Genomic DNA, 19,794 nt, shown 5'->3' on the forward strand with positions numbered 1-19,794 from the left:
GCTCATCTAAGAATTGTGCATTAGTAATAGTCTTCAGCCCCCTTTATCTATATAAAACCACATGAGCCCTGGCAGCTGTGGGCTACCCAGCACTATGTCTATCGCCTGGTTGGAACCAGGCACCTCATCTCAAGTTATAGCATAATTTTTCTGAACGAGGTCAAAACAGGGACCTAGGATGGCAATGAGGTGGGTCAATGCATACTGCACCCATCTTCTGTTCATGAAGATAACAACTAAATCAGCATATATATTATCAGGAAACCCCTTATGTAGATCACCTGAGTAGGAGGCCTTATCTGTCTTCCTAGAAATCCTGAACCTGAGTTGCACATTCATGTTAGTTTACGACGAATCAACTTGGATTGGGGCCACTCTGTGGAACTTCTTCAAGTATTCAGGAGGTTTGGGAGTTTAGTCAGTCACAGATAATTTTTGGCCACTAGAGGTGGGCTTTGCTTTTCTGCTATGAGTTTCAGGATATTGTACAGTAGGATGAGAGAGGCTCCACGATTGTTGTTTGTTTATTTTGTTTTTGTTTTTAACCAGGGAGGCACTTTAGACTTGAACCAGACATAGACTAGCTTTTTGTTTATGGTGAATAAAAACACTATGCAACCCACAAGAATTGTCCCTCTGTCATCCTGTTTTCCTAGAATCACCTTCAAGTTACTGGCAGATCAGAACTTAGCACAAATAACTTCTGAATTTATATTTTCAGATTGTTTAGGGCATTATCACTTAGAAGACAGAATAGAATCTTAGGTCACCATTTTAAATTCATTCTACCTCTGATCTCAAATCATACCAGATGTAGTGCTGTATTTTTAGAATTAGTCTAAGAAGGCAGGTCATGTCAAAAGGCAGACCTGAGTTCAAATCTGGTCTCAGACTTACTAGCAGAGAGATCCTAGGCAAATAAATCTCTTAACCTTTGCCTGCCTCAATTTCTCATCTATAAAACAGGGGATAATAATAGTACCTACCTTCCATAGTTATGAAGATAAAATGAGATAATATTTGTAAAGCACTTCACAAACCTCAAAGTACCACATAAAGCAAGTTGTCATTATTGTGGTTGTTATTATTATCTGCCAGTCACTGTGCTAGGTACAAGAGATACAGGGAAAGGCAAAAGACAAAGACATCAGTTCCTTATTTCAAATAGCTCATGCTCTAATGAGGAAAGGAGTTTGGAAATGTAATTTACCTCTTTCAATCATCTCTGAACCCAGAAGTGGAAAATGGTGCAAAAATTTAGTTAACTTATTCTTCTCCTTTCAGATTTGATCTGTCATTCACTATGTGACCTGGGCAAATAATTTCATCTTTTTTAGGGGGATGGTGGTAAGTCAATGTAAAAGCAATGCAATACTCATAGCAGCTGCTGTGAATATGCATATGTATACCCAGAGTCGGTTCACAAAATATAATAAACTCTCTTCCTCCAAGACAAAACGAAAATATTTATTTGGAGCATTACTATTAGGATACCAGAAGGCAAGTTTTAGCAAGGTACTCATCACCAGGGTGGGACAGCTCAAGCATTCATATTCTCTTTCTCTCTCTCTCTTTTCTCCCTCTCTTCTCCCTCCAAGCAATGCAGCAATACAACATGTACTATTTCCAATTAAAGACATAGCACTTGATTGGCTTAGTTTAGAAAATCTTGGAAATCAGCACTTAATTGGAAAGGTATGGAAATCCCTGTGGCCCAGAGCCTAATTGGCTCTGCTGCAGGGCTACATGTGAGGCCTATTAATAGTCAGGGAAGATCTTGTATCTCATTAACCTTGCAGGCAATCAGGGTTAAGTGACTTGCCCAGGGCCACGCAGCTAGTAAGTGTCAAGTGTCTGAGGTCAAATTTGAACTCAGATCCTTCTGACTCCAGGGCTGGTGCACTGTGTCACCACTGTATCACCTAGCCCAACCCAAACAACTTCATCTTTCTGGGCCTTATGAGGAGTTTCCTCATCTCATCTGTAAAGTGAAATCCTTTTAACTCAGTCTATAATTCTATGACAATGTACAATGATTCAGCGCCAAAATGAGGATGGTGGTGATAAGCAGCTCTAGGAGTTCAGAGGAAAGGGAGAATAAAGTGGTCTCAAGTAGCTGGTAAAGAAATGAGACTTAGGCTCCTATTGGAAGGATGGCTGAGGTTTGGAACAGGCAGGGAAATGCATTTCAAAAGGGGAAAATCAGAGCGTCAACAAAGGAACCAAACTGGGATACTCACGCTGTGGTTAGAAGACAGGAGTCAAGGTTCTGTGCTAAGGTGTACTGGGGGATAAGGGCAGAATGATGGATTGCAAACAGATGGTGGATATGGATAAGAAGAAGGCACAAAGGCCAGGAAGTACAGAAGCATTGCCCTGATAGATGGAAAAACTCATTTGATCCAGTTATAACAACTCACATTTGTATGACACTTTAAAGTATATAAAAGTACTTTCGGTACAACAGCCCTGCAAATTAGGTAGTTGTATGGTCATCCTATCATTATTATCATCTACATCGAACAGAATACAAGCTCCTTGAGGGCAGAGATCTTTTTCTTTTTTTAATTTCCTTTTCTTTGACTAGTGGAGTCAGAAAAGCCCAAGTACAGTGCCTGGCACAGTGCGCACTTACTAAATGTTTGCTGATTGATTTATTAATGAATTTTATGGATTCATGGTTGATTCACAGAACCTAGGTTTCCTGACTCCAGGTCTGTTGCCCTGTCCAGGGTAGCCGACGGCCCTTGGACACAACTTTGGAATGACAAGATGTCATTGTCCTTCCAGCAGACAGCACATCTTCCCCTCTACCTGAGCTCGTTCTAGTCACTTTACCCCAAATACCTCCCCTCTACCAGCCCCCATCCCAGGACAGTCCTACTTGGGTACAGACTCCGTTCCCTTTTAGCCCGGCCCACCAGGTCCCCGCCCCGCCCTTCTGCTCCTACCTACAGATTCCTCTCCCAGGCCCCGCCCACTCTGGCCCCACCTCCAGAAGGCTTCTCCGTCCCCTTTTTTCTGCTCATCCCTTTGCTCCGCCTCTCACTCTGCATCTCCCCTCCTAGGCCCCGCCCCTATCCTGCTTCTGGTCCTTTACTCCAGGCTGATGCAATCGACCCGCAATCTGGGCTGTCCTCCATACTGCCTGTTCCGCAGATGTCTCAGGACATCGCCTCCTCTTCCTTCTGGCCACCCTCCTTTCCAGACTCTTTGTTCCAAATATCAAAATCTATTGATACCACGAGCCATTGCTTTTCAGAGTACCTGGAGGACCAAAACAGACAGGGAGGAACGAGAACGGATCAGGAGTTACTGCGGCCGACCCCACCCCGAGGGGCGGGGTCTTTGCTCTCAAGACCGCGGAATCAGACCGGTGAGGTCGAGTGCGCAGGCGCAGCGTACCAGAAGGAGCCATGCCGACTGTCAGTGTGAAGAGGGATCTGCTCTTCCGAGCCTTGGGCCGGACTTATAGTGAGTACGGCCACCGCGGCCCCGGTCCGCTCTGCTACATGATGAGGAGTCGTGTCTGGCAGCAATCGGGGCGGCCCCCGGGGGGAAGCTTCTGAGCCCGCGCCCCCCTCCCCGGGCTGGGGAGAGGACTAAGCCATGGCCTTGACTGGCCGGGAGGAGGGGGCAGGGGTGGGGGGTCATGTCTATAATTTTTGCCCAATATTTTCTATAAGTTGTCTTTGGAAGATCTAGTGAGTGCCCTGGAAGAATGCTTTTCCTCTTGTTCGTTTTGGGGACAGGCCTCTCCATTGACCTCTTCATTTCCCTTTAGTTTCCCTGGTCGTTCATGCCTCTGATAATATCTTCCGGGATGCATTGAGGACCTCCAGCAGAGGGCTGTCTGTTATTCCTCCCCTCCCCCCGTTCATTTTTCTGGTATATGTAACTTTAATTCTTTTATGACTTGGTAGTTCCATAATTCATCATTGGGAGAGTATACTCAGTATTCAAATGGGTCTTCATCATGGAGAGATGCTGGTTGTAGCATTGTTGGGAGAATGTTGATGTTAAAGACATTGACTTTTCTATTGGTGGACCGCTTGGGATCCTTGAAAACCTTTGTAATTTTCTCAATGTGCTCGGTCTCATCTATTCAGTTAAGAGCCCAGTCATCAAGACTGCAGGACTTGATGGATCCATTTGATGTTACCCATTTTCCTCCCTCATGTTATGTATTTTTCGTTTACCTTGGATTTTGTTGGCAGAACAGTATGGTAGAGTGAATTTCAGTTTTTTTTTTTTTAAATTCTTTCAAAGCTTAATGCCATGAGGACACTGTTATCTGTAAATTGGAGTGTTTGGAGAGTCTCACCTGGAATTTTTTTTTTTTTTTGGTTTGGAGCTGATTTGCCAGATAACCTTCCTTAACACGTGATGAATATCTTTGATGAATATGTATCTCTCTTTTGAACCACTTACTTGAAATGCCTCCCTCGATGTCAGTACTCAATGAATTGTTGAAGGATAGACTTGTGGTGAAGATTTTAATAGTAATTATAATAACTGCTATAATAATAGCACTTTGATGTTCTCAGAATGCTTTGCAAATATTATCTGATTTTTATCCTCCAAACAGTCCTGTGAAGAGGGGGCTCGTAAGATTGTTACAATTTCCAGATACCCAGGGTCACACAGCTGGCAATCACCTGAGACCAAATTTGACCTTATAGTATTCCAGACCCCCAAGCCCGGCCCTATCAGTACCTACTGTTTGTGTTAGGTATCTTGTCTGATAGTCTTTAAGTTTACATTTTTCTCCACTGGAAATACTTTCTTGAAGTCACTGAGCATAGTCGTATTTTCTGTTTTTGTCACTTCTCAGTCAAGATGTGTTAAAATAGATGTGATCTGCTGTAGACAGCAGCCTCCCACCCTGACCCTAATCTGTTTCCTTCTCATCCTTTCATGGAGGATGTGTCCCTCAGTCATTCTCATGAGGATCTATAGAAATGAGAAATCTGGCATTTGGGTTAGTGGTTGCTGCTATCTTCTCAGGCATCGTTTTTTCTTTTCTAAAACACTTTCCATGATGTTTTCATTTTGGGGGGTAATTTTTCCTTCTTCAGAATATCTTGAGAATCAGCCCAGGATATTAAAATTGGAGTGCTTCAAGCACACATTTAGCCAGGTCCTACCACTTTTCCTGACTTTCCGTTCTTGGTTTCATGTACATCAGGAACAGAGACTAGTAAAATTCAAATACAGTGGTCCCACTTATTTTGTTTGTATAAAGAGGTCACTATAAAAATTCTGGCAAAGCTTTTGCATTTTGTGGCTTCTGGTTTCCTCTACCCATGTCCTTGTGATAACTTGGTTTAGCTGACTCTTGTGCCAAGGTTTCTTCTGCAGGCTCTGTGAAGGCAGTGTGGCACAGGGGAAAGCAGTGGATTTAGAATCCTAGAACCTGGATTGCCTTTTAATGCTTATTGCCTGTGTGACCTGGCCAGGTTATAGGAACTCTCTGAGCTTGAGTTTCCTTATCCATAATGAAATGTTTGAGTTAGATGTTTCCTCTAAGGCTCCTTCTAGCTCTAAATCTATGATCTAATGATCCTTTTTTTCTCAGTTGTGTTTGGCTATTTCATGAGACATTTTTATTAAATATCTCAAGGAAGTAGTTAATAGTTAATGGTATTCCTTTTATCCATTTCCCATTTTGGGGAGAGTGTTTATATAGGACTGCTTGAAGCTGCTGTAATCCTAACATAAATCAAAAGACAGTATAAAGCTAGGAGGGCAACATTATGCCCTCCTAGCTTTATACTTTCTTTTGATTTATGTTTTACCTTTTGACTTTTGCTCTTACCTGATGGTCTGACTGCATTACAGACTGCTGATTTTGAGAGACTATTTTGGCGATAAGTAGTCAGTCACTGCCTGTTAAAAATTAAGTCATTTGCCGTTTGACATGCCCACCTTTCTGTTCTTTTATTCAAAAACGTGTTACGGCCTTTGGCTTCCTTCATTTATCATTCCCAAACTGTATTTTCCAACATAATTTTTGCCATCCTTCCCTGAGCCCACTTTTCTCCCTGATGCCAATGAGTATCAAAGATCTGTCAATTTGATTTGGAGGATTTCGTTATATAACTTATTTAATTTTTCATCCCTGGCACAAGATGCTAGTTTTCTTCATAGCTTTCTGCTTATGCACATTGGGATATTATGATGGGATGACTGTGTATTCTATGGAATGTTTTTTGTTGACTCTAGGTGCATTAAAAACTCCTTTACTTTGCTGAGGAGAACCTATAAACTCTCTCTCGATTTGGCTGTTAACTTCTTTACATGTTTTCTTTTTTTGGATAGCAAATACATTGTTAAAAATATTTTTTATCAATTTTTTAGTTTTACATTGCTCTTATTTCGAAAGGTGTACTACATGCATTGTGTATGTATGTGTATATATAGCATTTTCCTAGGTTCAAGGCAATGAAAACATCTGTTAATATTTTAATTTGTTTTAAACTCGCCAAAATTGATCAGCAATTCTTTTTTCCTTTTAGCTGATGAAGAATTTGATGAACTGTGCTTTGAATTTGGTCTGGAGCTTGATGAAATCGTATGTATTAGGAATATTTTATCTTCTGTTTTGTCTCCTTAACAAATCTTATTTCGAGGAGTATGATGTACTTCATCTTTATCACCCTGGGTTCATAGATTTACCACCTTGACCCATTCAGATGAGATATGTGTTCCAAGTAATGGGTCTTAACAGGTTTTTTTTGTCTGTCTTTGTTATTATTGTCATTATTTAAGAGAAAGTGAATATTAAATGTCTTAATCCACATATGCAGTGGTCTCTTTGTAAAATGATTGTAGAAGCTTTGGGTGTGTAATTTATGAGAATTTTTAATGTTCTTTTGACAATAGCAATAATATGCCTGCAATGTGGTATGGCAGTGTGATATACTGATGTTAGTAACAACATATTATGCTTATATAAGAGACCACATGGTGTGATGGAAAGAGTTTTGCATTAGGAGATACCTGGTCCGCACGCTGCCTGATGCCAATTCTGTGACTTTGGGCAGTCCATTGACCTCTATGACCCTTAGTTGCCTCCACTATAAAATGGAGATGATAGCCATGGAAAGTGTCTGACAGAGTTATAAGAAAATAGAAGATGAGTACTCTGAAAATGTAAAGAGTCGTGTGTTATTATAGGTACTTTATCTGGTCAGAGTCTAAAAGTATCACACAGTTTCTTAAGAGCTAGCTAAGGCAAGTCAGGAAGCATTTATTGAAAGTTTACAAACTGTGGGGCCTGTGCTAAGTGCTGAAAATAGAAAGGCAAAAACACCACCCTTAAGGAGTTTACATACTACTGGGAGAAACTACGCATAGGAAAACTGGGTAGATCCAGGAGGTCTTGAGAGCAGACAGAAGGCCTTCTGAGAGGGTATCACCTCAGCAGCTGGAGAGATGGGGAGAGGCCTGGAGTAGGGGGTTTAAACTTATTCCTGAAGTCAGGACTACTGTGAGGGAGAGGGGAAAGCCTTCCAGTGATGGGGAACGGCCATTGCGCTGGCAGGAGGTGAGGTTCTGCACATAGGCCAGTAACACAGGAATGTAGAGTGGTTGGAGGAGAGTAAAGTGTAAGAAATCCAGAAGGGAGCAAGGGGCAGGTGGTGAGAGAGCTTTAAATGCCAAACAGAAGAGTTTATATTGTCTTGGACTTTTCATGAAGCAAAATTTCTATCTACATTTTTGACACTATGTCTTTGGATACAAAGGATTAGCTATTAAACTTCATTCATCACTTTTTCAAATTTGTAAGTTCAAATTCCTGTCTTTTCCAGGGTGCCCTTTTGTAAAATCCCTTCTTTTGCTTATATATGTCTTGAAATCCCACCTCTGCTTGGGAAATGGTTAAAATACCCTTTTATTCGTTACTTAAGTAACTTTTTACTCCTTTAATTTATTTTTTTAAATTTTTCTCTTTTTTTAGCATGTCATTCTGCATCCTTGTCTCTAACTGATTTTAATAAACTTTGGAGTTGTGCTTTCAAAAGCCCCAGGCACAGCATTGTTTTGACCTTTTGGGGTTCAATTAGTATGGATTAGCAGCCCTTTGCTTTAGGAAAAATAAATGAAACTCAGTTACCATATTATATAATAAGTTATGTAATTGGTAAATGTTTAACAAATTAGAGTAGAATACAGTATTAAAAAATACAGTGCAACATATATGATGTTCATTTGTTGTTTTCAAAGTCATTATGCAGCTGTAGGGAATTTGAGACTATTCGCCAAAAGCACTTGCTTTGCCTTGCTCTGGAATTGCCTTGAGTAATTTGCTCAGACCAGCCTAGATGTGTCAGAGGTGGGACTTGAACCCAGGTCTTCCTGGCTCTCTGTCCACATGTTACTGTTCTATCATCTAACAGTAGAATCTAAATTCTTAAATGGTTATTAAAATCTGGGAACCCAAAATCATCATTGATAAGGCTCTGAAAGTTTTATATAGCATTCATCATGTAGGTGCCAAGCATTGTATAGTTTGTGTTTATATGGTACCTCAACCAGTAAGTTTCAGGAATGGACAGCCAAGGTTTCCAGCCAATTGAAAGTTAAAACTTTTTGTCAAAACTTTTTCTTTTAATGACAGTTTTTCTTAAATGCAGTACGTGCTTCATTGCCTCAGTAAACAGAAAATATACTGAATTTGATCGAATGTTTTGTGATGATTTAGGCCCATTGATATAAACCTCTTCTGGTTTTCTATAATGCAACCTCCCTTTCAGCTATGAAGGTGGAGAGGGCTTTTTGCCCCTGCCCTGAAGGTTTCCTTACTGCTCTCTGCATCCCAGTTGGTATTTCTTTTCTCGCTTTCCCCGTGTCTGGGTTTGTTTTTAGGATGCTCCTTCCCTTCCTTTCACTGATTCTGATTCTAGCTACAGGGTCACAGTTTGTAAGTCACTGCCAGCATCTTCAGTCTGCTATTTTCCACATTCTCCTTTTGTTTTGTTTCTTAAATCTCCCATGGCCTTGCTGATTCTTACTTTGGTGCCCACCTGCCCTGGTTTTTTATAGTCATTGTAAGCCAGTGATAATATTTTGATCTGGTCAGTAAACTAATGATTTTCATCATGCCTTACATAATTTTCGTAGGTATGACTGTTCTTGGCTATTTTTATTGATACTCATCTTTGAAGACTTTTTCAGGGATTTGTGAATTTGTGGCTATTCTGGTTAGTTGAGTTGCTGGATGCCTCAATATCTCTCAAATCTCTCCGTTTTTCTAGTCTGTTACCGCCATCCAAAAGTAAGACCTCATAGATACCAGTCTATATTAATCTGTGTATTAATCTAACAGATCTTCCCACTTCTACTTTGTCCTTTTATTGCATCCTTCATATTGTCACCAGACCAATATTTTTCATGCAGAGTTCTAGTTATAGCACTCGTTTGTGAAACACCTTCAGTGTCCCTTTTTTTTTTAACATAAGTACATTTTAAACTCCTTTGCCTGTTGTTCAGAGTCCTCCATGGCCTGGCTACTGCTCTACTATTCCAGCCTTATTTCATATTACTATCCTCTACATACTTGACACTTCATTAAATTGGATTACTCACTTCCCAGCAGATATACCCTGTGTTTTTCTGCCTCCCAACCTGTTATCTATACCTGGAATGCCCTCCTTCCTCCTCTATATTTGTTGAGTTCCTCACCATGCTTTAAAGTCCAATTCAAAAAAAGCCTTTCTGCTCCACTCAGTGGGTAATGGTCCCCACATAGTGCCTGGAATAGCATTTTGTTCATAACTATATGACTTATTTATGTACTATAATTGTCTGCGTGGGTGTTTAGTATAGTCTAGTGTACTGTAAGTTCCACGAGGCAGAGATCATGTTTTACTTAAACTGTGTATTCCCCCGGTGCCTGCCAGGATATCCATGCATAACATGTTTGTTGAAGTAAATTTGTTGACTTGGATAAGGGAGTGTGTGTATGTTGATTTAGCTGGGAATAATGTTTAATATTTGAGTACCCATGAAATATTAGGTGCTATATTGAACAGAGACATAATTCCTTTTCAGGGAGACTCGGCATAATGCTCTATAAAGGATTTTAGATTTATCCAGTTGTATTATAATGGATGCAATTTTTGTGTTATGTGCTTTTAGACTTCTGAAAAGGAAATTATAAGCAAAGAACAAGGAGATGAAAGGGCAGAGGGTGCCTCTGATGTTATTCTCTACAAAATCGATGTCCCTGCCAACAGATATGATCTCCTTTGTCTGGAAGGATTGGTTCGAGGGCTTCAGGTTTTTAAGGAGAGGTAAGGTAACATTTTTATCACTAAATGTTTTAAAATGTTCTGCCCTCTTTGTTGGTAGATATCATGTTGCTTTGTCATTATTAGCTACTGGTTTTATGCTTTAGGAATCATGTGGAGATTTTAAAATGTTAGTTTTTTGTATATTCAGAAGCTTTTGGTGAGTGGAATTTAGATTAATCTACATACACATTCTGTTTATGTAGTAAAGGCCGGTCTGCTTGTAGCCTTTTGAAAATTTCTCCTACTGATGTCCTAATTTGTTTTGAGTATCTTTTTAAATGATTATGGTTAATGAAAATGTAGTTTAAAAACAATTTTTCCTTAAAAGATACATGTGATTTACATTAATAATCCAATGAAACATTTCTTTTTAAGGAAAATATTTTTGCTTTTGGGATTTTTGTATTTAATACATGGGATAGAGCACTATTTTTTGTAAAGACATGTATACTTCTTGCACATTTTTTTATACTATGTAAATATATCTTTCATTCATGATGTTCTCCCAGGCTCAGTCCTAGGCCCTTGATCTCATCTGACCCCATAGATTCAATTATTATCTTTATGCAAATGATGGTCATAGCTATATATTCAACCCTGATCTCTCTCCTGAACTATAGTTTCCCTTTGCCAGTTGCCTGTGGGTGCTGACTGAATGCTTGTGGAGTTTAAGTGAATTGTTGGATGTCTCCAGCTGCGTGTGTCATCAACATCTCAAACTCACCATATCTAAAATGGAGTTCACTTTCTTCTCCCCTCATCCTGCTTTGCCCCCAAACTGCATATTCTGTTGTGGGTATCAGTATGCCTCTAGTCAAACAAGTCCACAACCTAGAATCATCTTTGATCCCTTCTCTCCTTTCCTTCACCTGCTTAGCCAATCAGTTGGCAAGTCTTACCAAGATTCTCCCTCTGCCTCTTGACTCTATCCCCTTCCCTCCACTCATGGCTATTGTACGGTCTATTACAGCATCTGCTTATTTGAGCCTCCTGATTGTGGGCTTTTCTTTCCAACCCATTCTCCACGTATACGGCAAACCAATATTGCCAAGTCACAGGCAGGTCTGACCATGTCTGACCCCATTTTTAAAAAATCAAAGAATTTCATTGGCTCCCTACTGTCTCTAGGATGGAATAAAGAGTCCTGAACCTGTCATTGAAAGCCTTCCCAATCTGGTTCTCACCTACAGGATTTATTTCCTATTATTTCCTTTTGCCTACTCTCTTCTAACCAAACTGGCCTGCTCTTCCCTGAAATCAGCTTTACATTTTGTGGCCCCGTGCCTTTGCCAGGGTGGTCTCTCACATCTTCAGTAGGTCATCTTTCCTTTGTCTCTTAGAAACCTTAGCTTCCTTTAGGTCTCAGTTTAGGTACTGCATCCTAATCAAAGCCTTTCCCGATCTGTCCATTTGATAGTGTTCTCTCATTGAATTGGCAAGTATTTATCTGTCTACATACATGGAATCTCCAGTAGACTATAGGGTCATTAAGGACAAGGACTTTTTTGTTTTTGTCTTCTATCCTTAGTTTATTCTCAAAATACTGCAGTAAGACATGCCTTTGGGCATATATTACCAGTCTCAGTTAACAGGGGACTGGCTTTTTAGCAGATGGAGAAATTAAGACACAGAGAAATGAAGTGATTTGACAAAGTCAAATCCCAGGTGAGAAAAAGGCCACATTAGAATCTAAAACTACTCTGAGTCCATTGTCCTTTCTTTGACAGGGAATGGTTTGATTAAAAAAAAAAAGATAGGCTTTCCCTGTGGGCTAGCTCAGGGGTGGGGAACCTGGGGCCCCGAGGCCATGTGTATATATAATATAATATAATGTAGCCTAGCTTAGTAATATTAAAAAAGATAAAACTTGGAGGTCTTTTATAAGATATTTAGATTATGTATGTAGCCTAAAGATATATATATATATAAAATAGAATATGTAATGTAAAGTAGTATATGTACTTACAAGTTTATGGGTTAGGAGGATAAGTACAAGTGGTAAAATAATCAGCTAAGGAAACTTAGAAATGGAGCTTTATAGCTTAGATATTTATAGTTTTCATATTCATAACTAAAGTCACTTCTATGTCTAAAGTATTTCCATATACAGGATGATATATTCTTATGTATTGACATGTTTAGATCTATTATAAATGAATTTGCTTTTATTTTATTTTAGGATAAAAGCTCCAAGATACAAACGGATAAAACCTAATAATGGGCAGATCCAGAGGTTGATTGTCACCGAAGAGGTATCAAGGCTTGCTTCTTGTTTCTCAGTTCATCAAGTACATTTCTTTCATGTTTGATGTGCCAGGTGGAAAGAAGAACTGAATCAGAACCTGCCGTTCTTATACTATCTGTTAAATGTGGATGTTTGCTAATTATTCACTGTAATTTACTTGCTTAAAGTTAACATATTGCTATACCCATGAACAAAATGTAAATGATGAGCCCTTCCTCCAAAATTGACTTTAGAAATACAGTGTTTCAGAGGAAAATTTGAGGCATAGCACCCCAAACATGAACCATACATAAAATTGAAAAGAACTGAAACATGAGTGTTTTCTGTTAATGTTGTTTTTCTAAAAACCATTAACTGTTGACAAAATGCCTTCTCTTTCCAGATCTTCAGTGATGAAAATACTTGTATTTTTGATCCAGAAAAGTTTAATTTAATGTCATTAGTGGGCACTAAGTTCTTTTTGGTTAGTTGCTTGATTTGATTGAAATGTGAATTTAGAAAGCTTAAGAATACAATCAGACCTCTAATATGAATTTCTACTATAAAACATTTTGTATCCTCTCTTCCGATTTCATAAATTTCAGACTGCCCAAGTCCGTCCTTATGCTGTAGCAGCAGTTCTTCGAAACATAAAATTTTCCAGAGCTCGCTATGACAGCTTCATTGAACTTCAGGAGAAATTACATCAGAACATCTGCAGGTTTGTTTTCACAAGCAGACTTTAGAATAGATAGTAATGATTACTTCAGTGCTTTAAGGATTTGTGATTTTTGTTTTCTGTCTTAGTTCTTGTTCCACAGATGCAAATTTCAATCCCTCCTTCCCTTTGTTCCTGTCCTTTTGAATTGTTGAGGCTGAAAGAAATTCCCCATTTAGTGGTCAGCCTTCTGCTAATGAACATTTTCCAATTTAGATGGGACAGTCATTGGATTACATAAAGACAGGTGATTGCCAGGCTCTGTTGCAGTGTCTTTCCAGCTTTGTGAGATCTGCTAGAGCTTGTTTGTGCTTTGCTGGCAGAATTTTTTAGAAGCAGGCTGATCTCGACATTTTGATGAGCATCTGAGTAGGAGGCTTTAAGTTGTGTTGCATTCAATAAGTATAAATACTGTTATGTACAGCATAGGCATGAAGAAATTAAGATCAGTATCTTTGAACATTAGAGATTACTATATTTAAATGTTATTCCAAACTTTACTAACATCTGATACTTAGAATTTGTATGTGTTTGATTCATATTAGGATTGAGTTATACCAAAGGATATTAAAATAAATTTAAGTTAATCTGTTTTATAAAAGTCACAGATTCCCTTAATTCCAATATATATTACATATAATAACATAATATATCAGTATTTAATAATATATAATATACACTACATGTATGTTAAACATCGTGCTCTATGTTAATATTTTCATATGCACATTTTCTATATACACACATATTTAAAATAAATACAAAGTGATTCAGGAAGGAAGGGCACTGGAGATTCTCTGGGGGCAGAGGTGAGGAGGAAGTTTGGAGGATGAGGGTGGAGCCATAAAAATGGGACTTGGAGTGCCATATGTGAGTAACGGTAGGAAGGCCAGTTTGGCTAGACTGTTGGGTGTGGGAAGGGGAGTAATCTATGAGGAGGTTGGAAAGGAAGGTTTGAGCCAGGTTGTGAGGGGATTTTAAAGCCAGACAGAGGTTGAATAGGTTATCATAGAGGAAATGGGGAGCCACAATCAACATGCATAAATTTGGGAATGGGGTGAATTTGGGGGAAGATGTGGAGTTCTGTTTTAGATACGTTGAGTTTGAGTTATTTATGAGACATCCAGTTGGAAACGTCCAGTGGGCAGTTGGTGATGTGGGACTGGAGCTCAGGAAATGAGCTTGGGTTTGTTAATTTAGATCTGGGAATCATTTGCCTCAAGAGCAGATCTGTTATTTGTATCTTTACATTTGGAAGCCACGAGATACTTTCTCTATTCTGTTCCTAGCTCTAGAATACTCTTTCAAGAACTGTAACTCCATTAGAAATACAACTGCAGCAGAGCTGGAGGTAGAGTGGCATCATCTCTAGTCGTTTTATTTAATTTGTGATTTTTAGGAAAAGAGCCTTGGTCGCCATTGGTACTCATGATCTGGATACTGTTTCAGGACCATTTACTTACACAGCTAGGCCTCCTTCAGATATTAAATTCAGGGCACTGAATCAGACAGAGGAGCACACCGCTTGTGAGCTGATGGATCTGTATAAGGTAAGTGTCATCTTTCTGTTAGTACCTCCATGGAAGCCATTGTGAAATCCTGACTAATGAAAGTAGTTTTTTCATTTCTTAAGAAACAAAACAAAACTGTACTACTTAATTTTGTTTTTGACACAGCAGATTTTATAGGCAGAGCAGCGGCTCTTTGGATAGAGTGTTAGACCTGGAGTCAGGAAAACCAGAGTTCAAATCCAGCCTTAGAAACTTAGTAGGTGGTGACCCTGGACAAGTCTCTTAACCTCTGTTTGCCTTAGTTTCCTCAACTGTAAAATGGGGGTCATAACAGTACCTACCCCTCCCCCCCATGTTGTTGTGAGAACCGAATGAGATAATATTTGTAAAGCACTTAACAGTGCCTGGCACATGGTAAGAGCTATATAAATGCTTTTTTCGTTTCTTCCCTTCCTTTCTTCCTTCCCAGCAGACACTCCTGCAAAAAACATTCCCTGAAGAAGTTAGTTTATTGATTGTCAGAAAGGAGGAATGAGGGCTGTGGCCTTTAATTTGACATGATCCTGTCATAGACAATTGTATTTGACTAGAGTTTTGTTGTTGCTTCTCCATGTTGACTTTGTAGTCACTTCGTGTATTATTCTCTTGGCTTTGCTTTCTTCACTTTGAATCACTTCCTATGGGCCTTCTCATGTTTCTTGGAATTCCTCATATTTATAATTCCGTATGACTGTATACCATGTCGTATACTATATATACTGTATACTGTAATTTGTTAAACCATTCTCCATATATTTTACAGTTTTTTGTTATGACAAACAATGCTACAAACATTTCTGCGTATTTGAATCTTTTCTTGCCGTCATTAACCTCCTTGGCATATAATCAATCAGCAGGCATTTTTTTGATCCCTTACCACGTGCCAGGTACTATGCTAAGTGTAATGCCAGTGGTGGAATCTGTCTTCGCCACTCCACTTTATTTTCCAGAACGATTGAACCAGTTCATGTTTCTACCAGGAGTGAATTAGTATTCCTGCAACAATGAGTTTTCCCATCTCTTAGCATTGTTGCTAGCCTGATGGGTATGAGGTCATACTTCAGAGTTGTTTTAATTTGTGTTTATTTAATTCTTTGTTATTTTGAATATTTAAAACATTGGTTATTTATTGCCTTTATTTTGAAAACTGATAACTTCCTTTGACCACTTATCTTTTCCAAAAAAAAACCACAACTTTTCATTTCTAAATCATTGGTTTAAATAAAATCTATGTTATTAGTCATCATTTATTCTCCAGCACAGTTACTGTGTTAATTGCTATCTAATCTTTAAGGTCAGCCTTAAGTAAATTTGTATTATAACATTCAAATTTGGGGATGATAAAGTTGGGCAGGTATAGAAGCAGCTTTAAGTGGAATGTACCGGTGGGAACACCTTCCTAACCATTTATTGGTATCAGAGAGGTCAGCATTGTTCATCAATGGATAAGAATCTAGTTAGACAGACACTGGAGTTGTGATCTTTATTCTGTCAATTATGCAGAAATTTATTAATTATTTTCTCCATGCCACATATTGTACTAAGTGCATAAGATCCACAGAAAAGCAAAACCCTTGCTGTTAAGGAGAACACATTCTTATGGATTGTAGTCACATATTCTTGTGCATTTTTGGTTTCCTCATCTGTAAAATGAAGGATGTGAATTGGTCATTCCATTTTATCTGAGAAGAGCCTTCATATGAACAGTTCATCATCCACATTCCTTGCCTCAAGTTTTAAGTGGGTAGATATTACTTCTACCCTTTTGAAAAAAAGATTATTGTTTTTCAGATTAATTATTCCTTAATTAAAGATTCCTTAACTTTAACAAATTAAATTTTTCAGATTAATTTTATTTTCCTCTGAAATGATAATTTCAAGAGTCTTAAGTTCATGAAAAAATAACATTTAACATTCATTACACTGAACTCTTTTTTTTTTTTTCTCTCAGTTAGACCCCTGGTTTCTACCCAATGTCAGTGCAAATCATATCTGCTCTGTCACTTAGATAGTTGCCTGTGACATTAAATGACTCACCCCCGGTCACCCAGTTAGTGTGTATCAGAAGTGGGACTTGAACCCATGTCTTTCTGTCTCTGGAGCCAGCCTCTACCCCCTTGGTCAGTGTTTCTTACCGTTTCATATGCTGTGAGAAGAGTTGCTCTGAGCCTAAAGTTGCTCAGTTTCACAAATTAAAAAAAAATCATCCTGTGGATTATTAAGTCACCTGTGCTGAGTAGTGGACATGGCAGTTTGAAAAAATGCTGAATGATAGAAGAAAATTTATTCGATAATTCTCTTAATGTTATTTGTGGCTGGTCAGCCCAGCTGGTTAAAACTCTGGGCCAATGAAACTGAAGTCTCAAGCTCAATCTTAATTTTGATCCTGGAGATCCAGAATCTAGAGCTGGGAGCCTGAGACTAGTCCTAGTTCTACTAGGGACATTTGGCAAATTACTTCATCTCTCTGAGCTTGTTTCTCATCTGCAAAGTGAAGGAAATGGCAGAGGTGATCTCTGCCTCCCTTCCCCCTGTGGCCATGTTGAAAATTCATGTTTGAATTATTAATTCAAATCTATTTTCCCTGCTGGAAAAGCATTCTCAAAACCTTCCAATGGAGCAACTGTGTATGAGGAATATAACACACTTAGTTTAAGTGAAGTAAATAGAAATTAGGACTTTCTGTAATTTATGGCTTTTATAATTTCTTTTCCCACTTCTCTCCCAGATTTCACAAATAACTAGACTATTAAAGTGATGTAAATAATGGGCAAATGACATTGTCCGTCTGTTTTTTCAGACTGATAACCACCTGAAACATTTCTTGCCCATTATTGAAAATAAGCCCCTGTATCCAGTTATCTACGACAGCAACGGTGTGACCCTTTCAATGCCTCCAATCATCAATGGTGAGTTCTGCTTCTTTGTTTTTTCTCTCTTAGCTTCTAATCAATGTGAGTTGGTCATCTTCAGTCTCCCCATTCTTTAGTCCCTGGGTTCCTTGGTGGCCCAAAGGCAGCTTTTTGTCCTCCTGATGTTAACCTTTATTTTCCTTCTCTTTAAGACAACTGGACGCTATTTTTCCTCTGTAGTAGCTAGTTGTTTACTTCAGTTCTGATATTCCATTGTGAGATTATGGCCTGTTTTCATGAAAGGTGCTGCTTGGCAGTATTGGGTTTAACAATATTATTCGTAGCTTAGTAAGGCCATTTCAGTTTATGGTACATAAAGCTGTAATTAAGGTGAATATCCACCAGCAATTGTTATGGTGGTTAGATTATCATAGATTGTGTCATTTGTTGTTATCCCAAAGGTCCTTCATTTGGTATTATTTTCCAGAAAACCCAAATTCACTCTTATTTGACAAAATAAATTAATTTGAATCAGCTAATTCTGGAGGTTTTGACTGATAAAATGAGCTCTCATTTATCCTCCCCGTTGGAGGTGAACATTAACCCTGATAATCCCTTATCAAAGTATATGACATCTGCCTAATTCTGGGAATTAACATGAGCATCCATGGCACTACTAGAAAGAACCTAAACAGTATTGCCAATGGTTAATTAAGATGTTTTGGGCAAGAAACTCGAGACCAGAGGAGATACAAGTTGTGTTTTCCTCACTGATGCCCGTTGAAGGCAAGGGGTGCAGAACAGAAAAAGTAATTGTAAATGGAACAACTGCCTAAGAAGGTGGTATTTCAAAAGGGAATTTGTATTTTTGGTCTGTAGCTTAAAATAGAGAGATGGTGGATTCCTGCCCAGAGATGGAGTAAAACCCCAGGAAAGGTTGGTAAGACTGTATTTGCAAATCTAAGCAAAAGGGCTTTAAACTAAAAAGTAAAGGGGAGGGAGAAGACTGCCAACGTGTATCTCCTTAGTGAGATGCCATAGAGAAGAACTGTTTGGAAGAAGAGTAGCAGTTGGAACACCCAGAAATCCACAAGAAACAAAATCCAAGGAAGGAGTCAGCATTAAAAACCTATGGCCCCAAATGTCTATACACAAATGCCCCAAATTTAGGCAACAAGCCAGAAGAACTGGTGGTCCTAACTCAAGGAGACAAACTTGGCCTCATTGGAATCACAGAGACTTTGTGGGAGGAAGCCCATACGTGGATTATGGGTCTAGATGGGTATACCTTAATCAAAAGAAGATTTCACGTTGGGTGAAATCAAGGGTGGAATAGCATCGTCTATTAAGGAAGCAGCATTGTGTGAGGAGATCCACAAACCAGAGCAGGGAGTGAAGGGAGAAACAGAAGCAATATTATTGATAAGATATATCACAGACCTGGACAGAAAGGGGACAAATATGAGGAATTTGGGAAACAAATCATGAGCCTGGCACAGAAATATGACCTAGTAGTGGTGGAAGACTTCACTAAGTTAGTTATCCACTAGAACACTTTCTCTGCCAAAAGCAGATCAGCTGATAACTAAGTACTTGACTCTCCTTAGGGGTAGTTTCACCCTTCAAAAGGTAGCAGAAACAACTAGGGGAAATTCTATTCTGAATCTGATTCTCACTAATAGGAAATGGTTTTTGGGGTAGAATAGTAATAATTATCACAACTTATATAGCCCTTTTAGGTTTGCAAAGTGGTTTACAAATATTTTATCCTCACAACAACACTGGGAGGTAGGTGCAATTATTATCCCTGTCTTACAGTTGAGTAAACTAAGGCAGACAGAGTTTTAGTGACTTGGCTAGGGTCACATAACTAATAAGTGTCTGAGGTCAGATTTGAACTCAGGTCTTCCTGATTCCAGATCCAGCACTATATCCATCATGTTATGGGAAGCCTCGGGAGAAGCGATCAGTGTCTCCTAGTGTTTTTAATACACAGAGAAGAAATCTAGTTATAGTCTTACATTCATCCTAAATTATTTGAAAGTAGATTTTAAAAAGTTTGGAGCGGATAAGTAGAATCCCATGGACTAAAATGCCACAGAGGAAGTGAGCTTGGGAGAGATGGGAAATATTTGAGGATGGAATTCTGAAG

At 38.9% G+C, this 19,794-nt stretch overlaps 1 protein-coding gene across 1 annotated transcript in view; it reads left to right on the forward strand.

The window, feature by feature from the left end:
- Positions 1–3,372: 3,372 nt before the first annotated feature.
- The window catches only part of FARSB (phenylalanyl-tRNA synthetase subunit beta), a 70,425-nt gene continuing 54,003 nt past the window's right edge, over positions 3,373–19,794 (forward strand). Inside the window, exons 1-7 of the mRNA XM_036757049.1 lie at positions 3,373–3,474; positions 6,519–6,574; positions 10,144–10,298; positions 12,478–12,550; positions 13,128–13,243; positions 14,640–14,790; positions 17,591–17,699. Coding sequence (XP_036612944.1) covers positions 3,417–3,474; positions 6,519–6,574; positions 10,144–10,298; positions 12,478–12,550; positions 13,128–13,243; positions 14,640–14,790; positions 17,591–17,699 — 718 coding nt within the window. The 5' untranslated portion in view covers positions 3,373–3,416. The remainder of the gene's footprint in view (positions 3,475–6,518; positions 6,575–10,143; positions 10,299–12,477; positions 12,551–13,127; positions 13,244–14,639; positions 14,791–17,590; positions 17,700–19,794) is intronic.

The sequence above is a fragment of the Trichosurus vulpecula genome, chromosome 4, assembly GCF_011100635.1.
Source record: "Trichosurus vulpecula isolate mTriVul1 chromosome 4, mTriVul1.pri, whole genome shotgun sequence".
In the NCBI taxonomy this organism is placed as follows: Eukaryota; Metazoa; Chordata; class Mammalia; order Diprotodontia; family Phalangeridae; genus Trichosurus; species Trichosurus vulpecula.